This window comes from Apis cerana, linkage group LG9, assembly GCF_029169275.1.
Source record: "Apis cerana isolate GH-2021 linkage group LG9, AcerK_1.0, whole genome shotgun sequence".
Lineage (NCBI taxonomy): Eukaryota > Metazoa > Arthropoda > Insecta > Hymenoptera > Apidae > Apis > Apis cerana.
This window is the reverse complement of record NC_083860.1, coordinates 8695947-8716283: the sequence shown is the minus strand read 5'-3', so window position 1 is coordinate 8716283 and position 20337 is coordinate 8695947. Positions and strand designations below refer to the sequence as shown.

At 42.1% G+C, this 20337-nt stretch overlaps 1 protein-coding gene and 1 long non-coding RNA gene across 8 annotated transcripts in view; one reads left to right on the top strand and one right to left on the bottom strand.

Annotated features, from left to right (window-relative positions):
• The window catches only part of LOC108004171 (neuroligin-1), a 240568-nt gene that overhangs the window by 181951 nt on the left and 38280 nt on the right, over positions 1-20337 (top strand). For 2 of the 3 annotated variants that reach the window (XM_062079429.1, XM_062079431.1), the window contains exon 2: positions 15495-15653. The exons of the other annotated variant lie outside the window; for it this stretch is intronic. In XM_062079429.1, the coding sequence (XP_061935413.1) occupies positions 15495-15653 (159 nt within the window). The remainder of the gene's footprint in view (positions 1-15494; positions 15654-20337) is intronic. 3 annotated transcript variants of the gene reach the window in all.
• LOC114577871 (uncharacterized) overlaps positions 1-20337 on the bottom strand; it is a 131041-nt gene that overhangs the window by 91812 nt on the left and 18892 nt on the right. The gene's annotated exons all lie outside the window — the stretch shown is intronic.

Below are 20337 nucleotides of genomic sequence, written 5' to 3'. Positions count from 1 at the left end.
CGAATGGATAGCGTGATATTTCTCTACCGTTATCTCTAGCAAAGAAGAAAGAAGAAAAAAAACGAACAAATGACGTTCGCCCCGAAAGCGAGCAGGTTTCGACCTGATAAATTTTCCATCGTCAAAAGCAAGCGAGCAAGAGATTTCCCAATCCCACCCAGTTCCACCCCCGATACATCAAATTATCGCGTACTTTTATCTTCGCCCCCGGAGGGTGGTAAACTTTCTCCACGAACCCCCAACGATATACCTCGCCGATCAACGGTATTAACAACGAAAAATCTCGAGGAGATGATCTAACGCGAGAGCGGGAGGAATCGATAAAATTTCTCGTCCGCCAAGATGAGATCCTCCGCGGGTGTACGAATCCAATTACAGAGGGAAAAGCTCGCGTAACTAAATTTCAATGCATGAGGGAGGGTTGCGTGTGAAGGGTTCACCGTCCTCTCTTCAGTTCCCCTTTTCTCTTTTCTCTTCCTTCGGACAATCTCTTTTCTTGGCCATCCAGAGGGGGTGGCGAGGAGGATGGAGTATTTCGTCGACGGCTTAAACCGGAGGAACGGTAGTAGCGCGGGCGTTAACGGTAATCCTCGAGATCGAGCGAAAGATTATCTCGAGGGTGGAGGGCGGCAACGACTCGGAAAATCGTAAGGAATCGTCGCGTCCTTGTTCGCAGCCATGGAATAATCTCCATTTGTCGCGCGCCCTCCCCGAACACCTCGTCGGTTCCCAAACAGGTACGCCGCGATGGTACGAAGAAATTGAGATATGTTACGTGATACTCGGGAGAAACGAGTGCGAGAAAGTTAAATAACTTTCGATTTTTACGACGAGACGATTTTCGTGGTTGATTTTGTGTCATCGTGGAAAACGATTGATTATTGGATTATTTATTTCATACAGGAAAGAAGGGAAGATGCGAACACGAGGAGTGATGCAATATTTTTTAGAAAGTGTAACGTAAAAGGTTTTTTCAAGCTTTAAATTTGGTTTTTTTTAACGTGAAAATATATTTAATTAAGAGAGGTACGATTAAAACTATTTGATTAAATAAAAACGTTTGTTTCAACGAACTTTTACGACGGTCAATGTTCGCGAAAATGAACAAAGAAAATGTTATTAAATGTTAATTGAAATAACGTTGAAAGTAAAATTATTTTTAAAGTGCGACGAGATAAAATCATACGTGTTCTCGCGTAGACTCGTGAACTTGAGAGAATATTCGATTAAAAAAATTAAATTATTAATGGATTAATAATTGAAAACAATTTTTCGTTATTCACGAAGAAGAAATAATTCTTCTTTCGTACGAACGAAGTAAAAAAAGATAAAAATTCGATTTCGTTTCTCGCTTAATCATTTGCCACTTCTCGTCTTGTTCCAAATCGATCCTTCGTTTCCTTAATCTCTCCCATTCAATTACTTGTCCCCTGTCAATCGTTCTTCATTTATCCGATCAAATAAATTCGAGTTAGCGAGGGTCTCTTCCGATTCGGCATAAATCATAGTTGGTTGACTGGGCGGATTAGGTTAGGTCGTGTGATAAATTATTTAATTTAACATTAAAGGAAGGGAGGAGGCATTTGGAGGAGAGAAGAGTGTATGCATCGCGGATTCGAGGGAGAGAGAAAGAGAGAGACGACCTTAACAGGGTTGGACGTATGGCACCTCCCTTGGCGTGTACCGTATTAAATTTATGCCACTCGTACAGCTTTCCAGACTGCACAAGAGCGAGAAAGAGAACGGCCTGAGGGGCTAAAGAGGGGCCGCACACACGCGCGCTCGTGTGTAAATGAGAGATACGGATAAAGGGCGGAGGGGTGGAGCTCCTTCAACCCCTGCCAGAGACGTGTGCCTTAATTCGTTCAATTTCGTGGCTGCTGCAAGAGTAATCGCGCCAGATTGGATGGCATTACCGGATCATAAAAGGCTCTAAGGCGGGACAATTATGATAAGAAAGTAGGACGACAACGTTGCCGATGGCAGCCACGCACGAAGATACGTTCGAGCCACGAATCCGCCGGTCATTCGACCTACTTTTTCCATTCCATTTCACCAGATAGATACACGCTTTTAATTGCCGTTCGTGTCGAAAGGAAGAAAGGAGAGAATCGGTTAAAGTAACGTTAAAGGTTATGTTTCGTTTATGCGATTCGTTCGGCCCTCTTCGAACTCTTTCGCTATAACACTATCCGTTAATTCTCGTGGATATAAGTCAACAAAGGCCGGTATCATTGTCTTAACGGAAACGGTTCAAAAGGAAATACAAAGATTTAAACGTATCCGGTGAAGAGATTCTCGCGTTTCAAACAACCGCGTATTCCTTCCGCGTTTCATATTTCATAGTTTCGTTCCTCGATACACGCGGGTCCGCGTTTAAAAATTTCTCTCCTTCCAACAAGAGTAAGAGGAGAGTAAGTCAGTCAGTCATCGCAGGAGGAGCTACAAATTTAAATAAAAAATTACTTCCTCCTCGTTTCTTTACTTCTCTCGTTGTCTCTTCCAGCTTATCAAACGTATTTCCCAATGGAAAGTGAGTTTATTAATTTTCGTTCCGGCCAACTTACTTGCATCACGTCACGACGTTTCAAAAGTTTGGGCAATTATTTAATGTGAGTGAATGCGAGGGGAAAATTTGATTTCCCATCAACAACAGCAATGTTATTTCCACTATTTCCTCCATCTTTCCCCGATCGATATCCCTCGCAATCGAACGGGTCGCGCCCATTTCTAAGGATTAATCCAACGAAGCAACAAGGCTTCGCGAAACAAAATGCTATCGAAACGAATATCTCGAGATCGGAATGTATAGAATTTCCAGTTAGGGGACGATGTAATTTCACGATCCCGTAAGCAATGGCTTCCTATTTAATTCCTCGCCATTCCTCCTTTCCCGTTCACCATGGAATTAAAATACGCATATAAATGGGGGAAGTGGGGGCAGAGAGAGAGAGAGAGAGAGAGAGGAAAACGGAAATGGTAACGCGGTGCAATTGGTAATGCGTTCGCATGCGGGGGGAGGGAACATGCACATGCCTTTTGAAATTTAATTTCATTACGAGAGCTTGCCCTCCACTTTTTCTACCCGACTAAAATATTGACCGTGCGCAAACCGGTCTCCTTCCCTCCCTTTTTGCCTATCCACAGTATATCAATTCGGGATTAATCGCTGCTCCGCTGCTTCGCCATTATATCCTCGTATCCCCGTTAATTGCTCTCGCCGGATGTAACTCGTTCTCGTGTGTTCTCTCTGTGTTTTTTTTTTTTTTTTTCGTTTGAAATTATCTCGCCAACTTTTCGAAATATTCTTAATAAATACAAAGCGAGTTATTAATTTTAATTAGAAAACTCCGTTTAATCAAACGGAGAAAAGTCTCGTCCCTTATTCCTCTCGTTTAAAAATCGAGAAGGAAATTCTCATAAGGGAGGGGAGAGGGGGAGAAGCATTAAGCTCAAGGAGACGCTAGATGGCGGTGCTTTCGGCTATTTCATTTTTCACCGTTTATCCCTTTCAACGCGGTCGCTCGATTTAATTAGCATAAGTCTGGACGGCGGCGAGCGTGAAAGACACGGCTCTATCCTCGGGGAAATTACCGCGATTGCCGTGAAAACGCGCACCTTCGTGCTCCTTTGTCCCTTAATCTCTCTCTCTCCCTTTCGTCTTTTTTAAGAGAAAGACACGGTCTACTACGTATGGCGAGGAATAAGGGAGGGAAGAGAAGTATCGAATCGCTCGATTCGAAAGCGAATACATCATTCGGAGGGATAACAGTATTCGCTTAAGTATCCATCATATATCGTGAAATATATCGCCGATCTTTTTCTTCTTTTTTTTTTTTTTTCCCTCCCTGTACGCGTTTATTTAATTTTTATTCAGTTACACACGGCGATTTGTCGATGTCACCGACGTTATGCAATTGTAAATCTTCCCGTTCCATATTTCACGCAGTCGTAAATTGGCTCCCATCCAAATTTCAAACTCCATCGATTCCTTTATTCCCGACGACCTTTTGAATTTCACCCCAGCCCGGGTGAATTTCAACATGATATATCACGGTATAATTTCCAGCCCCACCTATACGTCTACCGTGATATCCCCTTTTTTTTTACAATTCTCTTAACCTTCATTTATTTCATCACGATTATTGCTGCCAACTCGATTCGAACTGAATCTCTCCTTTCAACCTTTCCCTTTCCATCCCGAACAATACATAAATTCTTGAGTCTATCCACAGTATACACAGACTTATATATTTTCTTACCGATTTTCTTACAAAATTAATTTAAAATTACAAATTTGCCCAATGTCAAGCTCTCGAATCCAAATCTTCAAGAAGAATCGTCGAAGTGACGCCAACTCGGTCAGATTCGCATGTACGATGATATAATATTGGAACGTATCTCCATTCACCAGAGAGATAGAGAGGGGGAGAGAGTCGGTAAGCAACGTCATTCATTTTTACAACTGCAACGACATCCCAACAAGAGGGTAGGCCGCATTATCTGGCCGCGCAGAGACCCATGCACGCGCGTTGATCGGTAGGTACGATAAACGGTCACCATCATAGTCCTTATCTGGACGCCATAATCCTGGCCGTGTCACTGGCCCGGCTGCGGCATCGAGCGTTACGCTCCAGCCGCAGCAACCGGCCTTGTTGCTTTCGCGGTTCATTGTCCGGTTAAATCTACCCTCCTCCACGGCTTTCACCCATCAAGCAAAACTGCCCGAAAGGGAGTCGTCCTCCAACGGATTTTATAATGCGACGGTTAATTAATGGAACACGCTCAAAGATGAACTCGAGAATTCCTCGAGAATTCGAACCCCTCTTCTTGCGGTCGAACAATGGAAATTCTCGATATTTTCGAGCTTTTTATCGAAACGTAGTCTAGTTTCTAGGAATTGAAATGGATACGTGGTAGTGGTAAAGATTTTATAATTCAATGATTAATTAATGGATGGAGCACGTTCAAGAATTCCTCGAGAATTCGAACCCCTCTTCATGCGGTCGAACAATGGAAATTCTCCATATTTTCGAGCTTTTTATCGAAACGTAGTCTAGTTTCTAGGAATTGAAATGGATACGTGGTAGTGGTAAATCCAACAGATTTTATAATTCAATGATTAATTAATGGATGGAGCACGTTCAAGAATTCCTCGAGAATTCGAATCCCTCTTCTTGCGGTCGAAGAATAGAAATTCTCGATATTTTCGAGCTTTTTATCATAGAATTAAAACGTAGTCTAGTTTCTAGGAATTGAAATGGATACGTGATAGCAGATCCAACGGATTTTATATCAATGATTAATTAATAAATGGAGCACATTCAAGAATTCCTCGAGAATTCGAACCCCTCTTCTTGCGGTCGAACAATGGAAATTCTCGATATTTTCGAGCTTTTTATCGAAACGTAGTCTAGTTTCTAGGAATTGAAATGGATACGTGGTAGTGGTAAATCCAACAGATTTTATAATTCAATGATTAATTAATGGATGGAGCACGTTCAAGAATTCCTCGAGAATTCGAATCCCTCTTCTTGCGGTCGAAGAATAGAAATTCTCGATATTTTCGAGCTTTTTATCATAGAATTAAAACGTAGTCTAGTTTCTAGGAATTGAAATGGATACGTGATAGCAGATCCAACGGATTTTATATCAATGATTAATTAATAAATGGAGCACATTCAAGAATTCCTCGAGAATTCGAACCCCTCTTCTTGCGGTCGAACAATGGAAATTCTCGATATTTTCGAGCTTTTTATCGAAACGTAGTCTAGTTTCTAGGAATTGAAATGGATACGTGGTAGTGGTAAATCCAACAGATTTTATAATTCAATGATTAATTAATGGATGGAGCACGTTCAAGAATTCCTCGAGAATTCGAATCCCTCTTCTTGCGGTCGAAGAATAGAAATTCTCGATATTTTCGAGCTTTTTATCATAGAATTAAAACGTAGTCTAGTTTCTAGGAATTGAAATGGATACGTGATAGCAGATCCAACGGATTTTATAATTCAATGATTAATTAATGGATGGAGCACGTTCAAGAATTCCTCGAGAATTCGAACCCCTCTTCATGCGGTCGAACAATGGAAATTCTCCATATTTTCGAGCTTTTTATCGAAACGTAGTCTAGTTTCTAGGAATTGAAATGGATACGTGGTAGTGGTAAAGATTTTATAATTCAATGATTAATTAATGGATGGAGCACGTTCAAGAATTCCTCGAGAATTCGAATCCCTCTTCTTGCGGTCGAAGAATAGAAATTCTCGATATTTTCGAGCTTTTTATCGAAACGTAGTCTAGTTTCTAGGAATTGAAATGGATACGTGATAGCAGATCCAACGGATTTTATAATGAGACGATATACATTACAATCTCTCTTCTCGCGATGGAATTCTTCGCGGTCTCGAAGAATGGAAATTCCCGATATTTTCGAGCTTTTCATTTATTATCGTAGAATTGAAACATGGTCGAGTTTGGAATGGAAGTACTCTAGGAATTGAAATGGATACGCGGTAGCGATAAATCCGTAAAGCGAATGGACGTGGTAGCGACAAATCAAATGTCAAGTGCGACCACGATACGAGCAATATCGAGAAGAACAATGGAAATGTTGCAAACTTTTAATCGAGTGTCATCGTTGATCGTATCTGTAAAAACGTATCCACTCGGATATCGTACCAATACCATCAAATCAAATCCATTATTTGGTAAACAGATTTCCTTATAAACGGCAATCTCGATCCGCTTTCCGAGGATTATAAACTTCCTCTCTTATCTTTTCCTTCCTCTATCTATTATTCGTTCTTTCAATTTATCACGAAACTTCTCCGCGGATAGCGGACGTAAAATAAGATGACACGAATTATTCTAATAATTCAATCGCGAAAACAACATAACGAAATAACGATTCTATCAAACTTTCCCGAGACTATTCCTTCTCGAGCAGAGAACCCTTACCTCGTTTCCCCTTCGTCCAAAACACACGCACTACAGATTTTCCACTAAATCTGACCACGGATTCGCACACGCTCAGATACAATCGTCGTATCGGTGGACCACCATCAAGGGTGCTCTTCTCTCCACGGAGTGTTTGGAGCGTTATTTCCACTTTTACTCTTCCTACACCCTCCGTGTCCTTTGAAATTACGCGAGGAAGGTAAACTTGGACGTGTTCTTACGATACCACGCAATTGGTATGAATATTTATGATATAGAAAAAGGAGGGGGGTGAATAAGGCGATTTGAATTGGTGATCCGAAGGTAATTGTAACTCGTGTTTTCGCAAGGTAGCCGGATAAGTTTAATTAATTTTCATGTAAATAATTTTCCACGGCTCAACTAGATTCCCATTGCAGTGGGATTTATTAAACTTTCATAATGAAATTTATGTGTAAATAACGAAGACTCGATGCACGGCCGTAGTTAACTGGGTTGATTGCACGGCCGCTTTTAAACGGGGAGGGTAAACATTCGATGTTTTAACATTGTTACTGTTCCACCGTCTCGCCTCGAAATAATTAATAAAATTCCAAGAACGACGTCAATTTGTAAAATTGCTGCTCGTTTCCCCCGTATTACATATATATATATATACATATATTTTACTATTTCGCTCTTCATTTCCTCGTTAACGTTTCCCACAAACTCTAAAATTAATGGCTCTCGAATTAATCCATCGGCACGCGTATCGATATACTTATAATATGAAACAAGTAACGCATTTTCCTTTCCATATCCCTTTACGATCGCGCAAATTCGCTCGATATTTTAACCGGGAGAAATTGTCGGAGAAATTTCAGAGAGAAAAAAGGAAAAAAGCAAGCTCCAAGATACTCCGTTCGAACGTTCGTATCGTTAAATCGAAGGCCGAGCGTCGCGACAGACGACTGGAACAGAGTTGTCTGACATAGGGGAGGGATGGGGATGCGAAACTCAATTGACGAGGACGAGGAGGACCGTATCCAATTTGTTTCGCTTCGCGCCAACCAGTTTCCTTGGGCGGTGGTGCGCGGGATATTTAATAAAAAACTTGACATTTCCTGCGGGTTTCCTTTCGCTTTTCTTTTTCTTCTTCGCCTTATTTCGCCGGGAACGCAAAGCAACAGAATTCGCCTCCCGTTGTGTGTATGCGCGTGTGCCGTGTGTGTGTTTGTCGCTCCGTTACCACCCCTTGCCACCAGAACCCATGCCACTAAACAACCCCTCGTGCATCATCCCCGTATAAACAACGTTTCGCCTCCGTCGTTCTTTCCATTCCATTCTCTCCGTGGAGCCGCCCATTTAACCCCGATGGCCGACCATCTGTTACCCCGTTTCATCTTCTCCCATCTTCCAGCACTCATGAAAACATGAGTTTTGATCGATCGCGTTTCTCGATCAGCCTGTTCGTTCATTATGGGCAGCTACTCCCTTAATCCTCCTTGCCATTTTCCACGATTGTTCGAATAATAACAAGTTGCTTCCAAGAATCGATAGTGTTTAGTTACCTCTGTGTACATGCGTGTATATAGAGAAACGAGCTTGGGCCAGCGTTTTGCCTTGGATCGAAAGACAGACAGAGAGAGAGAGGAAGAGAGACTCATTCCCAACTCGACGAACTAGTGAAAAGTCTATTTGGCAAGCATCGAACTCCGCGGTAACGTATAACCCTCCGTTTTTATTTTCCTCCCCATAGGCGGTGGCCACCTCCTACAAAAGCGATTCGAATTCGCTTCAAACGATCGCGTTGGAATTCGTTTCACGGATGGGGGAACGTTCCCTCCAACGTTTTTTTTCCATACATCCATCTGCATTTCATTTCTCCACGAAAAAATTCCTACCTAGTAGTCTCCCTGTCGGGGAGACTATCGAGGCAAAAATCAACCCTCCCGTAAGCAAGACATCGATACGAATTCAACAGGGAAACGGAAACGGTTGTCGTCCATCCCTTCCGCGCCCCTATTCAACCTTGTTTTTCCCTGTAAAGTAGCTCCTTGGAGGAAGTAAAAAAAGGAAGGAAGAAAGAAAGAAAGGTTCGTGATTCGTGACTCGAATGGGAAGAATCTGGATGGATCTGTTACCGCTAGGGATAAGTTTAAGTTGGAGGGAGGGGGGAAAGAAGAAATGTTTTAAAATTCGTTTCAGCCCATCGAATGTGCCGGAATATTCGTTCGGGGGCAGCGAAAGTTGGAAAACTGTCTCTATATTTCGACGTGTCGGGGAAATGTAGGTCGTTTCGCGGTGGAAACCATCCCCCCCGAGGATTGCGGAAAAACAATCGGCCGGATCTTGTGCCGGGTTTGTCGGGCCGGTGATTTCATCGGCGCCACTTCGCGACCGCTGATTTTTCCCTTCCGATTGAAGAAAATTGGAATGGGCCAGGTTTCGAGCGCCCATAGCCCGTGATCCATAGTCGAGGCTCCGTTCATGAATATTCCGTCTGTTGACGATCGATGAATAGGACGCAATCGGCTCAACTTTTCGATTCGTCGAATTTTGGAGAGGCGATGAATCGTTTTCAGAGCTCGGTGAAAAATTGTTTTCTTATCTAGGAAATTTTTTAACTATTTATTATCTTTCGAGTTCATTCAAACTCGATATCACTGATCAATTAAAATAATTTCGAGTAATCCTCGATCTCTTATATAAAAATATAATCGAAATATCGTAAATGAACGTTTCACGACGAAGAAAAGCGAAAATCCGTTTCGCTTCACGTATCATGGAAGAAACACGTGGGCGACGAGGGTGGCCACCTCGAGAATTCGCTGGAACAACCCTTCCTCGACCCCCGTTAATCCTGCCGTAATTTTTCCACGGAATAGTTGGTTTATTAACGGAGATACGTATATGTGGGAGTAAAAAAAAAAATGAAGAAAAAAAGGATATTAGAAGGCGGCCGAGATAGCGTGGATGTATAGCGGGTACAACAGTTTCAGATTGTTCGCTTGGATAAAGGTGGCCACCCTACGCTTGGACTTACAGGCGAACATGCAGTTAGCATGCTAAGCAGAATTACACCGTGTTAGTCTAGTTTATATCTCGTAATATTGCCGGGGCTGCATTGTCAGGGCCCGCGGACCGTTCAGCGGAAAGGGCGCGTCGATGAAAATAGCGGCTTTGCCGGTTGCATACGAAATATTTGCCGGTTGTTCCGTTATATAACAGCGGATAGTTTGCGACCAACAGGAATATTCCGGCCTGCAATTGTTAATGCTGTTTGAAGGAATCGGGAGGAGGGGCACGATCGAGGAATCGACGACAGTGACGAAACGTGGTCGAAACGATTCGTGTGTTTCGGAGGATTGGATAATACGAACACCGTTTCCGAGATGCAATTATGTATAAATATTAGAATCGTGATGTGGGGTCGACAGTTTCCATTTGGTCAGTTATATATATATTTGATTTGTACGAGGGGATTTTCGTGGATATTGGTGGGCGAGGATTGGGAAACGAAAAGGTCTCGGGCGTGTTGGCATGTGTCACCGCCACGAACCAACCAATCGTTTTAACCTAAGTGCGATGATTCTTGTCTTCGCCACCAGAGGGACAATTGCTCTCTATTCCCGATGGCATTTTTATGACATTCCTCATAACGATATTAGAAATCTAAATATCTTTTGTGCAAGAATTTGTTAAAAATCTGTTTCTCGATTTAATTTCCAAAAAAGAAAGATAAATCGATTCGAAAGTATCTCCTCCTAGGCCGATACAGGAAAGAAATTGGAAATACACGCAAGAATATTTTACGATTAATTTAGCTTTAGCTGTGATAGAAGTTAGATTGCGGCGGTATCTGGCGAAGAGCTCCGGGCGACGTCAAGACTTTGTTCGAGACTAGCAACCGATTCTTGAACACGGGTAATTCTCTTGACATCGGTTGCGCTTAGATTCTGTTTGTGGCAGAGTCGTTACGTAAGTAAGCCCCCGCTGACGAGTTTCAGCCTTGTGAGCTCGTCTTATATAGGCACGAGTCGAGTAATAAGAAATAATAAGAAGGAGACTACAACCTCGAAACTAACGCACGAAGAGGCGAATGTTTGTCACGGCGAAGGGAAATTGTTTTTCTCGTTCCGAGTTCCGAATCCAATACGGGCGAATGTAAATCGCGAAACGATTATCGTGGCGACGAAGCCACTTCCACGACAACGACAACGACGACAACGACGACGACGATTCAAGGATTTATAGAATTCAATTCGAAAGTAATAAAAAGTTTCGTTCCCTCGTCCGCGCTCTTATCTGATCTAACTTTCCCTAAATAGGGGATGAAACGATTTTGGAGGGGAGGGGTTTTAAAGCCACGAAAACGCAGTCGTTGTCTCCCGTAATCCATCGTGAGAAATAAGCTAGTTCTCTTCATGGGGAGGGGAATGAGAGGGAAATTGATCGTTTCGAGGGAATGGATTTTAATATTTCCACTCGGGGGAAGGGAAATATTTTCCATTTCCCTGACAGACAACGTCGTTGAAACATTATCGGGATGAGTTATCGAACAAACGTAATCCGTTTCGTAACACTCGAAAGGAAGCGCGATGCAAAAGCGACGGCATTGCATTTAGAAATTGAGTTCGCTTCTCTGGCAAGGTCGAAGCACGATCGTATCTCTTCCATTTTCTGCTTTCTTACGTCCGAGCCGGGCTCCTCTTAAGGAAATCTTTTTAGAGATACGCTGCCATTTTTATCGAGGGACGGACGATCCCACCAAGCTGGCGAGACCACAAAACGGGAGGAAAAAGTTCCCTTTTGTGCCCCGTGAAATCGTCGTTTCCGATGGAGCGAATCTTTTGTCTCTCAACACCTATCGCGATGTCACGATGAATCATTATCCGTTTCTCTAGTTAAAAAACTAACCAAGATTAATTTCTTCCTCGGTTCCAACGGCGTTCGTGATTTCGAGAATTGAAAAAAGAAAGAAAAGAAAAAGAAGGAGGAGAAGAAGAAAGAAAAGGAAGAAGGAAAAAATCGAGACACCCGTCGCGTTCGAGAAATCGGGGAAGAATGAAACGATTCGATTCGGTCGTCGACGATTGATAACATCGCCGTTCAATACTCCCTCGGTTAAAACAGGGGAACGCACGGCTTTATGAATATGTAAAGTACGTTAGAGGCGTTGCCAGCATACGAAACTGTTTGCACATCGTATCAAATATTGACAGTGCTCTGGCAAATTTATTCACCGGCTGAAATAATGTATCGCGCGCCGCCCGATAAAATCGAATGTCCCGCGCGCGCCTTAACACCGCCCTGACACACGATGGAACATCACGATGGATGCATCATCCGGAGGATCGGCGGCCTGGCTTGCCTGGCCAAAAATTTCGATCCAGCAAATTTGTACACCGATTAAATCCATCTTCGCCTCGTTCGATCCCTGTATCCGATAATGTTTCGCAAAATAGCGTGCCGCTTTTCATCTATCTTGCGGCCGATCTAACGTTGATCGAGGATCGAGCGCGAAAACAAACGCAGTGCTAGGGAAATCACCGTTGAAAATTATTGAAATTTGTTTTTCTAAAGATACTTTAAAGCTCATCTTCAGAGCTTTTTTGACAACCAAGTCAGTGCTCGTAAACTATTTTCATCCCAAACGTTGATGATTTGAGATTGAAAAGAAACGCGATGCTAGGAAAATCAGCGTTGAAAATTATTGAAATTTATTTTTCTAAAGATACTTTAAAGCTCATCTTCACACTTTTATTGATAATCAAATCAGTGATCGGTAAACTATTTTCATTCTAAACGTTGAAGATTTGAGAAAGAAACGCAACGGTAGGGAAATCACTGTTGAAAATTACCCAAACTTATTTTTCTGAGGGTACTTGTAGAGTTGGATGACAAATATCCTTACCTACGGAGCTTTTAGCGGTGGTCAAGTGGTCGTAAATTATTTTCTCCACCCCTAAAGACTCATAGTAGGTACTTACATAGGTTGGTAAGAAGGAGAATCCTCGAGAATTCGAGCGATGTTATACGAGGGTGTGAAACTAAAGCTCTCGAGTGTATTTTTCACGAATGGTTACCGTATTGAACATGATCTTGGATATTAATTATTAAAAAAAAGAAGAATGAAAATCAAGTGGAAAATAAATTTCTATTCGCCTTTTGACGCGGATTACGAGGAACGAACTCGTTTCGAGGAGGAGAAAACATTTTGCTCGATTCGGCGTTGGACAAAATACGAAGTGACGGTCGTGTAAAAAAAGGCGGCTTAATAAAGCGCGAGATAAAATTGGGGATGTATCTCGGGATAGGCAACGCGGTTCGTTCTGGAAAAATATTTCAGGAGCACGGGACAATGTTACTGGGAGAAACACGATGGGATAAACGGGTACATAGGACGATTTCAAGGGAATAAGATAGGAAAAAGGGGATCAAAGGAGAGGAGAGGTCGAGTAACGGGAGAAGTAATCAGAGGGAAATATAGCGTAGCAAAGAAAAGGGTGGAAAAAGAGGGACGGTTAAAGTGGAAGTCTGAGTGGAACGATGTAGAAAAGTTGTATCGAAAAAAAAAACGAACAATTGTACAAATATGAATGAATTATCGCGAGAGATTGCGTTTCATTAAGAATTCTCATTTGTTTCATTAACCTTTTTTTTTCTTTTATTTGTTTTCATTCTTGCTATACCAACTTTCTTCATTTCTGAGAATACGATATATTATAATATATCGATAATTTTGGACGATTCGTTTTGTAATACGTTTGTTTATCGTCTATTTATCGACGAGATAATTTTCGTTGATAATAAAAAAGAAAAAAAGAGAGAAGAAAGATATCACAATGGTCTCTTCACCTCTTTCGAAACTTTGTTTGTCCGAGTGTAAAACAAAAGGGGGAGCAAAAGAGAAAAGTGAGAGACAGAGGCGAAGAACATCGCGTGCTCGCATTTAATGTACGTTCGCTTTATTTTTTCTTTATTAAAAGCGATAAAAAGACGAATCGAATCACCCTTTTCGCGGTCTCTTCTCTTTATGGAACCGCGACTCGATTAATAAAGAGGAAGAAAGCACGAAGAAGAAGTAAGTGAATTAAATATTTAATCAGCTCTGTTTCTCCGTTTTTGTAATTTCATCGGTGCCAAGCCCTGGATCGAGATAGAGAGGTTACACGTATAAAATTTCCGTCCCCTCCCTTCCGACGTTTGAATTTAATCGCTTTTAATACCATCCATTAAAATTTCTTTCTATTGCCGAGATATTTGCCGCAAATATTGAATTTTAATAAGATTTTTAACGACCGCTATTAAATCTATCTATCTATCTCGACGGGAAAAGAGAATGCTCGATCATCTTCTCAAATTCTTCCGCACGTACGCACGATTTTCGGGATGATTAAAACGCGAGACACGCGGCCCGATGATCGTTTCGTAGATTTCGCTTGTCTCGTTCTATTTCTCCCTCCCCCTTGGCCGATTTCATCCTCGATGAAAAACGAGGCGCGGGGGAGGGAAAATCGGATTCGAACACTATTGCTGAAACAGGGTGCGCGTGTGGTAACGCGTGATTTGTTGAATTATGACCGAGGCTGTTGTCCGCCACAGCGATCATGCTCACGTGTGTTCCAACCTCGTATTAGCATACTAAATCCGATTGACGTACTCGGCTCGCGTTCGTGAACCCTCGTTTTAATTACCTCGAACGCGATACGTCGCGTGTCGATAGCCGGATAATGCTTGCGCCAAAGTTTTCGAAACCTTAATTGTTTAAACGTTCGAACGTTTGAAAACTTCAACTTAATCAACAACGAATCGAGAACGTTCTTGAGATAATCGCGATAATTAAAATTTATGGCTGGACAGAAATATGGAAGTTTAAGACGATTACTTCACGCGTTGTCGCGCGTGATCGGACAAGTTAAGAGAGGTGACGCAAATTTTTCTCCGTATAACGGTCGATAATTATTTCAAGCCGGTTTTCAACAACGTTCATCGGTAAAGAAACGAGCGAGGTCGATGATGATGGGGGGTCGTTTCCATTTTCAACGATGCAACGCACGATTTTGACCACTTACGAGCGAGCTTTAACGAGAGTTGGCAACGGGGCACAGCTGGTCCTTCCTTAATATTTTCTACGGTTCGGCCATTAAATCGAAACGACCTCGGGGCTAATGTCCCCGTTTTTACCTACGAACGATACCACGGCGTAACAAGGCGTTCGGTTTTGCCCTAGGAAACATTTTCATTTACCCGCTGATGAGCTGTTGCGCGATACACACTCCAATTCCCCAACACCACGAGTTTATATATTCGTAATTAACCTAACCTACGCGCTACCACTTACCACCCGGCTAAACTTTTCCGCAACTTGTTATCACGAGTTGTACACGACGATACGACGCACGAGTTGGAATCCTCCGGACAAACTTGCCCGGATAATCCTTTTAACGCGGTGAAAACTTTGTGCGGAGGGGTGTCCCCTCCCTTGAAAAATGGATGTTTAAGGATGCGAGACGTGAACTATCAAGTGTCAGCGGTGCCGATCGATCAGCGGATAATTTTATTGATTACAGCTGGCGCGAGGGACGGTGGAGGAAGGAGATACCCGGTGATCGTGTTCGTGCACGGGGAGAGCTATGAATGGAGCAGCGGCAACCCTTATGACGGCAGCGTATTGGCGAGTTACGGGGGTGTCGTCGTCGTCACCATAAATTACAGACTCGGCATTTTAGGTGAGTGATTACGCGCTCCACTTTACCCCGCTTTACTTTAATCCATCCTAGGGACAGAGGGTTGCAATCTCCCCTTAATTATCGCCGTTATTGTTATTCTTTTGGCGCGGCGTTAGAACTTATTTAACCTCCTTTCTCGATCATGCATAACCAAGCATCTCTCCAACCTTTCGAAACCCGTCGCCCTCGCGAAATTTCGTTAGAATATCGGGCAAGAGAAACCACACCCTCGTCATCGAGGGGACGACGAGGGTCCAGCCAGAAGAAAATTCGGACGAGAAGGGACGCTCGAATTAATCTCGATCCCTTCGATCGGAGCGTCAGCGAGTTAAACTTTGTCACCCAGTTTCTGGAAATTCAGCAGTCCCCGTAGCCACGCCGCAGAGGCGAGGCCGATCGTTAACCGCTTCGAATTCGCCTCTCCCTTAATTACGTGCGTGTAGAAGTTGGCAATTGTAGGACCGCGGGCTTACAAGACCCGTGGATGAGGCCGGCCGGTAGTCATTAGCATAGCATACCGTGCATCTCGATCAACGAACAGTCCAACTAATTACACCTGTCCTTCTCTCCGCCTATTGTTTCGCATCCAAGAACGGGGGAAGACGCTCGTCGTGACATCGCCAACAGTTTCGAGACAATCGTGTATGATTTTCTCCCTCGAGGCCATTATTATTATCAACCAATTATCCCGCGAGAGAACGTCGTCGCTTCGAACTTCCGTCGTCCCATTTCTGATAAATAAAATTCCACCCTTCCCTCGCACTTTCCAATCTCGCTTTTTTTCAAAGCCGATCACCGACCCGGATTTATGCTGCTCGGCCATTAAATTTGCAGCGATTCCCGACGCTCGCGTCAAGAAAAACCTGTTGGAGGATGGGGAGGGAGGAGAGAAAAGGGGAAGAAAAAGCAAAGTGCAGCGTATTTGCTTACGTGGCCGGGGGTGGAGGGGGAGGATCGAAAGTCGAAGGCTGGTTACCAAGGCAACCATGGGAACCGAATCTAATAGGAAACTCATTATGGCCGTGTCTTCCGTTTCGCTAAACTAAATTCTTGACTCTGCCTCCGCTTCCGTGACAGTGGCGGACATCGTTCCCCTCCCCTCCCCCGCCACCGATATAATACCTCGCTTCCTCACGCGCTATGATATATTCCAGTTACGTCAGCACGATTCTTCGACGTCTCTGACGGAGCGCGAGAGAACGGTTGGCCACGAGGATATTTTCGGCCACGAATAAATAGGATTAATCGAAATCTCGCGCGCGGCGAGGCGAGTTAATTTCCTTTTAATTAGGGATCGACGGTGTTCGGGAATACGATGGAATGGAAGTCTTCTTTCCAGACTTTCGAGTTAGGCATTTTGTTCAAGGAGAGTACGCTTTTTCTTCAGACTCGCACATCTCTTCTGATCCCTTGTTTATTTTTTGGGATCAAATATAAAAGATAATATAAATATATATAAATTATAATTCTGAAGACATTTAGACGGAATTTTCACAAACACAAGAGCTACTCTCTTCGCATCTGTTGATTTGTAAAAATTTTATAAATTGGTTTATGAAGTTAATTTATCCTCGAATTTGCATTTTCTTTTGCGAAACTTTTTTTTAAAGTATATATATTATGATTCTTTGATGAAAACGAAGAAAAGCGCACGGCGGTAGAAACAATTAAGGAAGATTTGAACTTCTTTGAAGCGAGCCGAAACGTAATTTTCTCCAGGAAACAACGTAAATCCAAAATTTTTAAACCTGGCCGACGTTAATTTCCCATGAAACGACGTAGAATCCAGGTGTCACGAATACGATCTTCCATCCTTTTCCTCTCTGTTGTCCTTTTAGATCCGGCGGTGCACCGTTCCGCGGAGCGATGTAACGAGAATCTCTTTCTTGAATTACGTTCCACGGCATTTTGCACATCAGCGGCATTTTTCGTGCGTTTACATTTCCTCGTATCATCTTTAATCATTCCTTTATTCGAAATGAAGAAATATAAAATTTCGAAGAGGATTATTAATCACGATGAAACGTTCTGACGACGAGCGTGAAAAAAACCTAATTTTCGGAAATATTTAACTAGAGTTTATCGTTTGAAAATTCCGAAAGTCGAGTATTTCATCGAGAGGGTAGAAAAATCGAAAGGAAAAATCGATGGATTTATCATGAAACGTTCAAGCGATATAGAAGGAGTATCTCTATAAAATGGAGAACTTCTTCGTACGAAAATAATTTTTCGAAACGAAAGTTCGCACGATTACGAACAAGCTTGTATATAGGGAAAAATCAATCCTTTATCTTTTCCAATTTTTCCTTAATTATCCTGATCCTTATAAATATCCGTCGATTTAACAATCCCACATTCTCTCGCGAGAAGAAAAGAGCCAATCTCTTCTACAGAGGAAGAAAGGAAGCCCATTGAAGCCCAATAAAAGTCCAATTAGCGGTTGTTGTGGCAACGAGGGCAGATGTGGCAAGAGGGGAAGGGAAAAAAAAAGAAAAAAAGGATTTTCAAACCGGAGAGCGTCGGAACCACTGGCATGAAAGTGGCGAAGGAAGAAGAAAAAAAAAAAATATCGAAATTTGATTGCAAATAGTTCGTTAGTTCGTCGAAACGGAAGGGTCTCGGTTTCAGGAAGCACTTTCTTCCTATAACTTCTCTTGTATTTTTTTTTATTTTTACCCTTCTTTCTCTCTCTCTCTCTCTCTCTCTCTCTCTCTCTCTCTCTCTATTTCTTTTTTTTACCCTCGTTTCTTCTTCGACTGGTAAAAATGACGGGGCGCTTTGTGTCGAACGAAAAGTGGCGGTGGTTGAGGGGTTGGCAGGTGAAGGGGGGGCGGAGGTGGGCGATATCCAGCCGCGGCTGTGCACGCCCATGTACCGGAAAATTTAAATCAACGAGTAACGTTCAGCAGTTCCATTGTAACGAGAAGAATAGGAGACACGGAAGCGCAGTACGACAGATACGCCGGAGGTTGAATATCAAATGGGATATGACCGGTGGTTTATTTCTATTCCAGTTTCGCGCGTTTTGCACCCTCCTCGCCCCCTAGTCGTCTGGTTGCAACGAGTCTCATCGCTTTCTCTAACTACCATCTCCCCGCCTCCCCTCGCCATCTTCCTTTCTCCTTTTCAAACAGATAAAAAATCGAACAGGTAGCACGGTTACGAGTTTCAAATTCGACCTTTTATTTCTTCCCATTTTTTTCTCCTTTCTTTTTTTCCTTTTTTTATTATTTTTTTTTTCTTCTCCCCTATATTTCATCTTTCGATTTTTTTCTTTTTTTCTTTTTTTTTTTTTTTTTTTTTACCGTTTGAAAACTACTCGCGTGTCCCCAACTGTCGATCGTACATCACGGCCAACTGAAACGTGGCGTGCACGATTCGTATCATTGGTATTTTATACCAATTTATACGTGTACAGTCTCGTATCGAGAGCGTAATTACGAATACTTGGACGCTCGCCTTGATCACATAAACGAAAATTCCAATTCTAATTCTAATAATATAGATAGATAGATATAGAAAAAAAAGCTTCGAGTTCTACTAAATTTTCATTTAATTTTTGCATCTTGCTATCCTGCTTCTTTTCCGATATATGTCTTTTTTTTGGAAAAAAAAAATTCGATTTCGTTGTTCGCCTCGATCCGCGTGGATAACCGGTGGTGTTTAACATTTATCGCGTCTATTCGGATCGGGTGCAGGGATCAAAGGTTTAAAACGAATGCGTGTTTGGTAATACAGTTGGAAACATCATCAATCAAACGTTGTACCGGATGCGGAGAGTACAAGAGAGAAAAAGAGAGAGAGAGAAAGAGAGAAAGATGAAAGAAAATCCTAGAAAATTGCAGTCGCGATATATATATGTATATTATCCGAAAAAAAATTGTCAATCAGGTGTACATATTCAACGGGTATTGTTTAGAAGCGTAAACGTTGTTTTAAATCTCGTTTTCATCGATTATTTCAAAGCATTGTCACCGAAATTGAGGGTGACGAGTTCAACGAACCGATATATATCGATGAACATTGACCGAAATTTATTGATACTTTCGGTATCCCATCGGATAAATGAATTTTATCTCGTTTCATTACCGCTCTTTAAAAGCGATAATGTGTATTATAAAATCGATTCTTTCCTTCTTTTTAAATATTAATTTTCCTTTTAACTACCGATGATTTTTTTTCTTCTTTTTCTTTGTTTTGCAATACTTGTCAATAATGTGACGAAATATTGATATTGAAACGTAAGAATCGTGCAAGATTATTTAAAGCAATCGTCAATTTTGTATATCAAAGAAGTTTGAAGAAATCGTTTAATTACGAACTAAATTCTCCATCTCTTCCAATCCAATCCTCTTTGTTTCGAAATTTTTCATCGTAAAATTTTCGAAACAATGTCTACATTCGAGAGTAAAGTATCTTGGCAAAAGATTGATTAATGAGTCACGAGTTAACTCATATAGATCGCCCATATCTGTGAAGGCTGAACGTTTCAATTAATTTCAATACCCCCAATATTTTAATATCCTTATGTTTCGTTCTTCACAACGTTTCGTTTTTCAAGAACTATTCGCCAATCCATTTTAAGGATTTGAAGAACCCCTGTTCTTTCGAATGACGAGCAACTCATTCACGAATTTTCAAAGTTCGGGGAAAAAGATCCTGATCTCGGGTAAACACGAGTCGA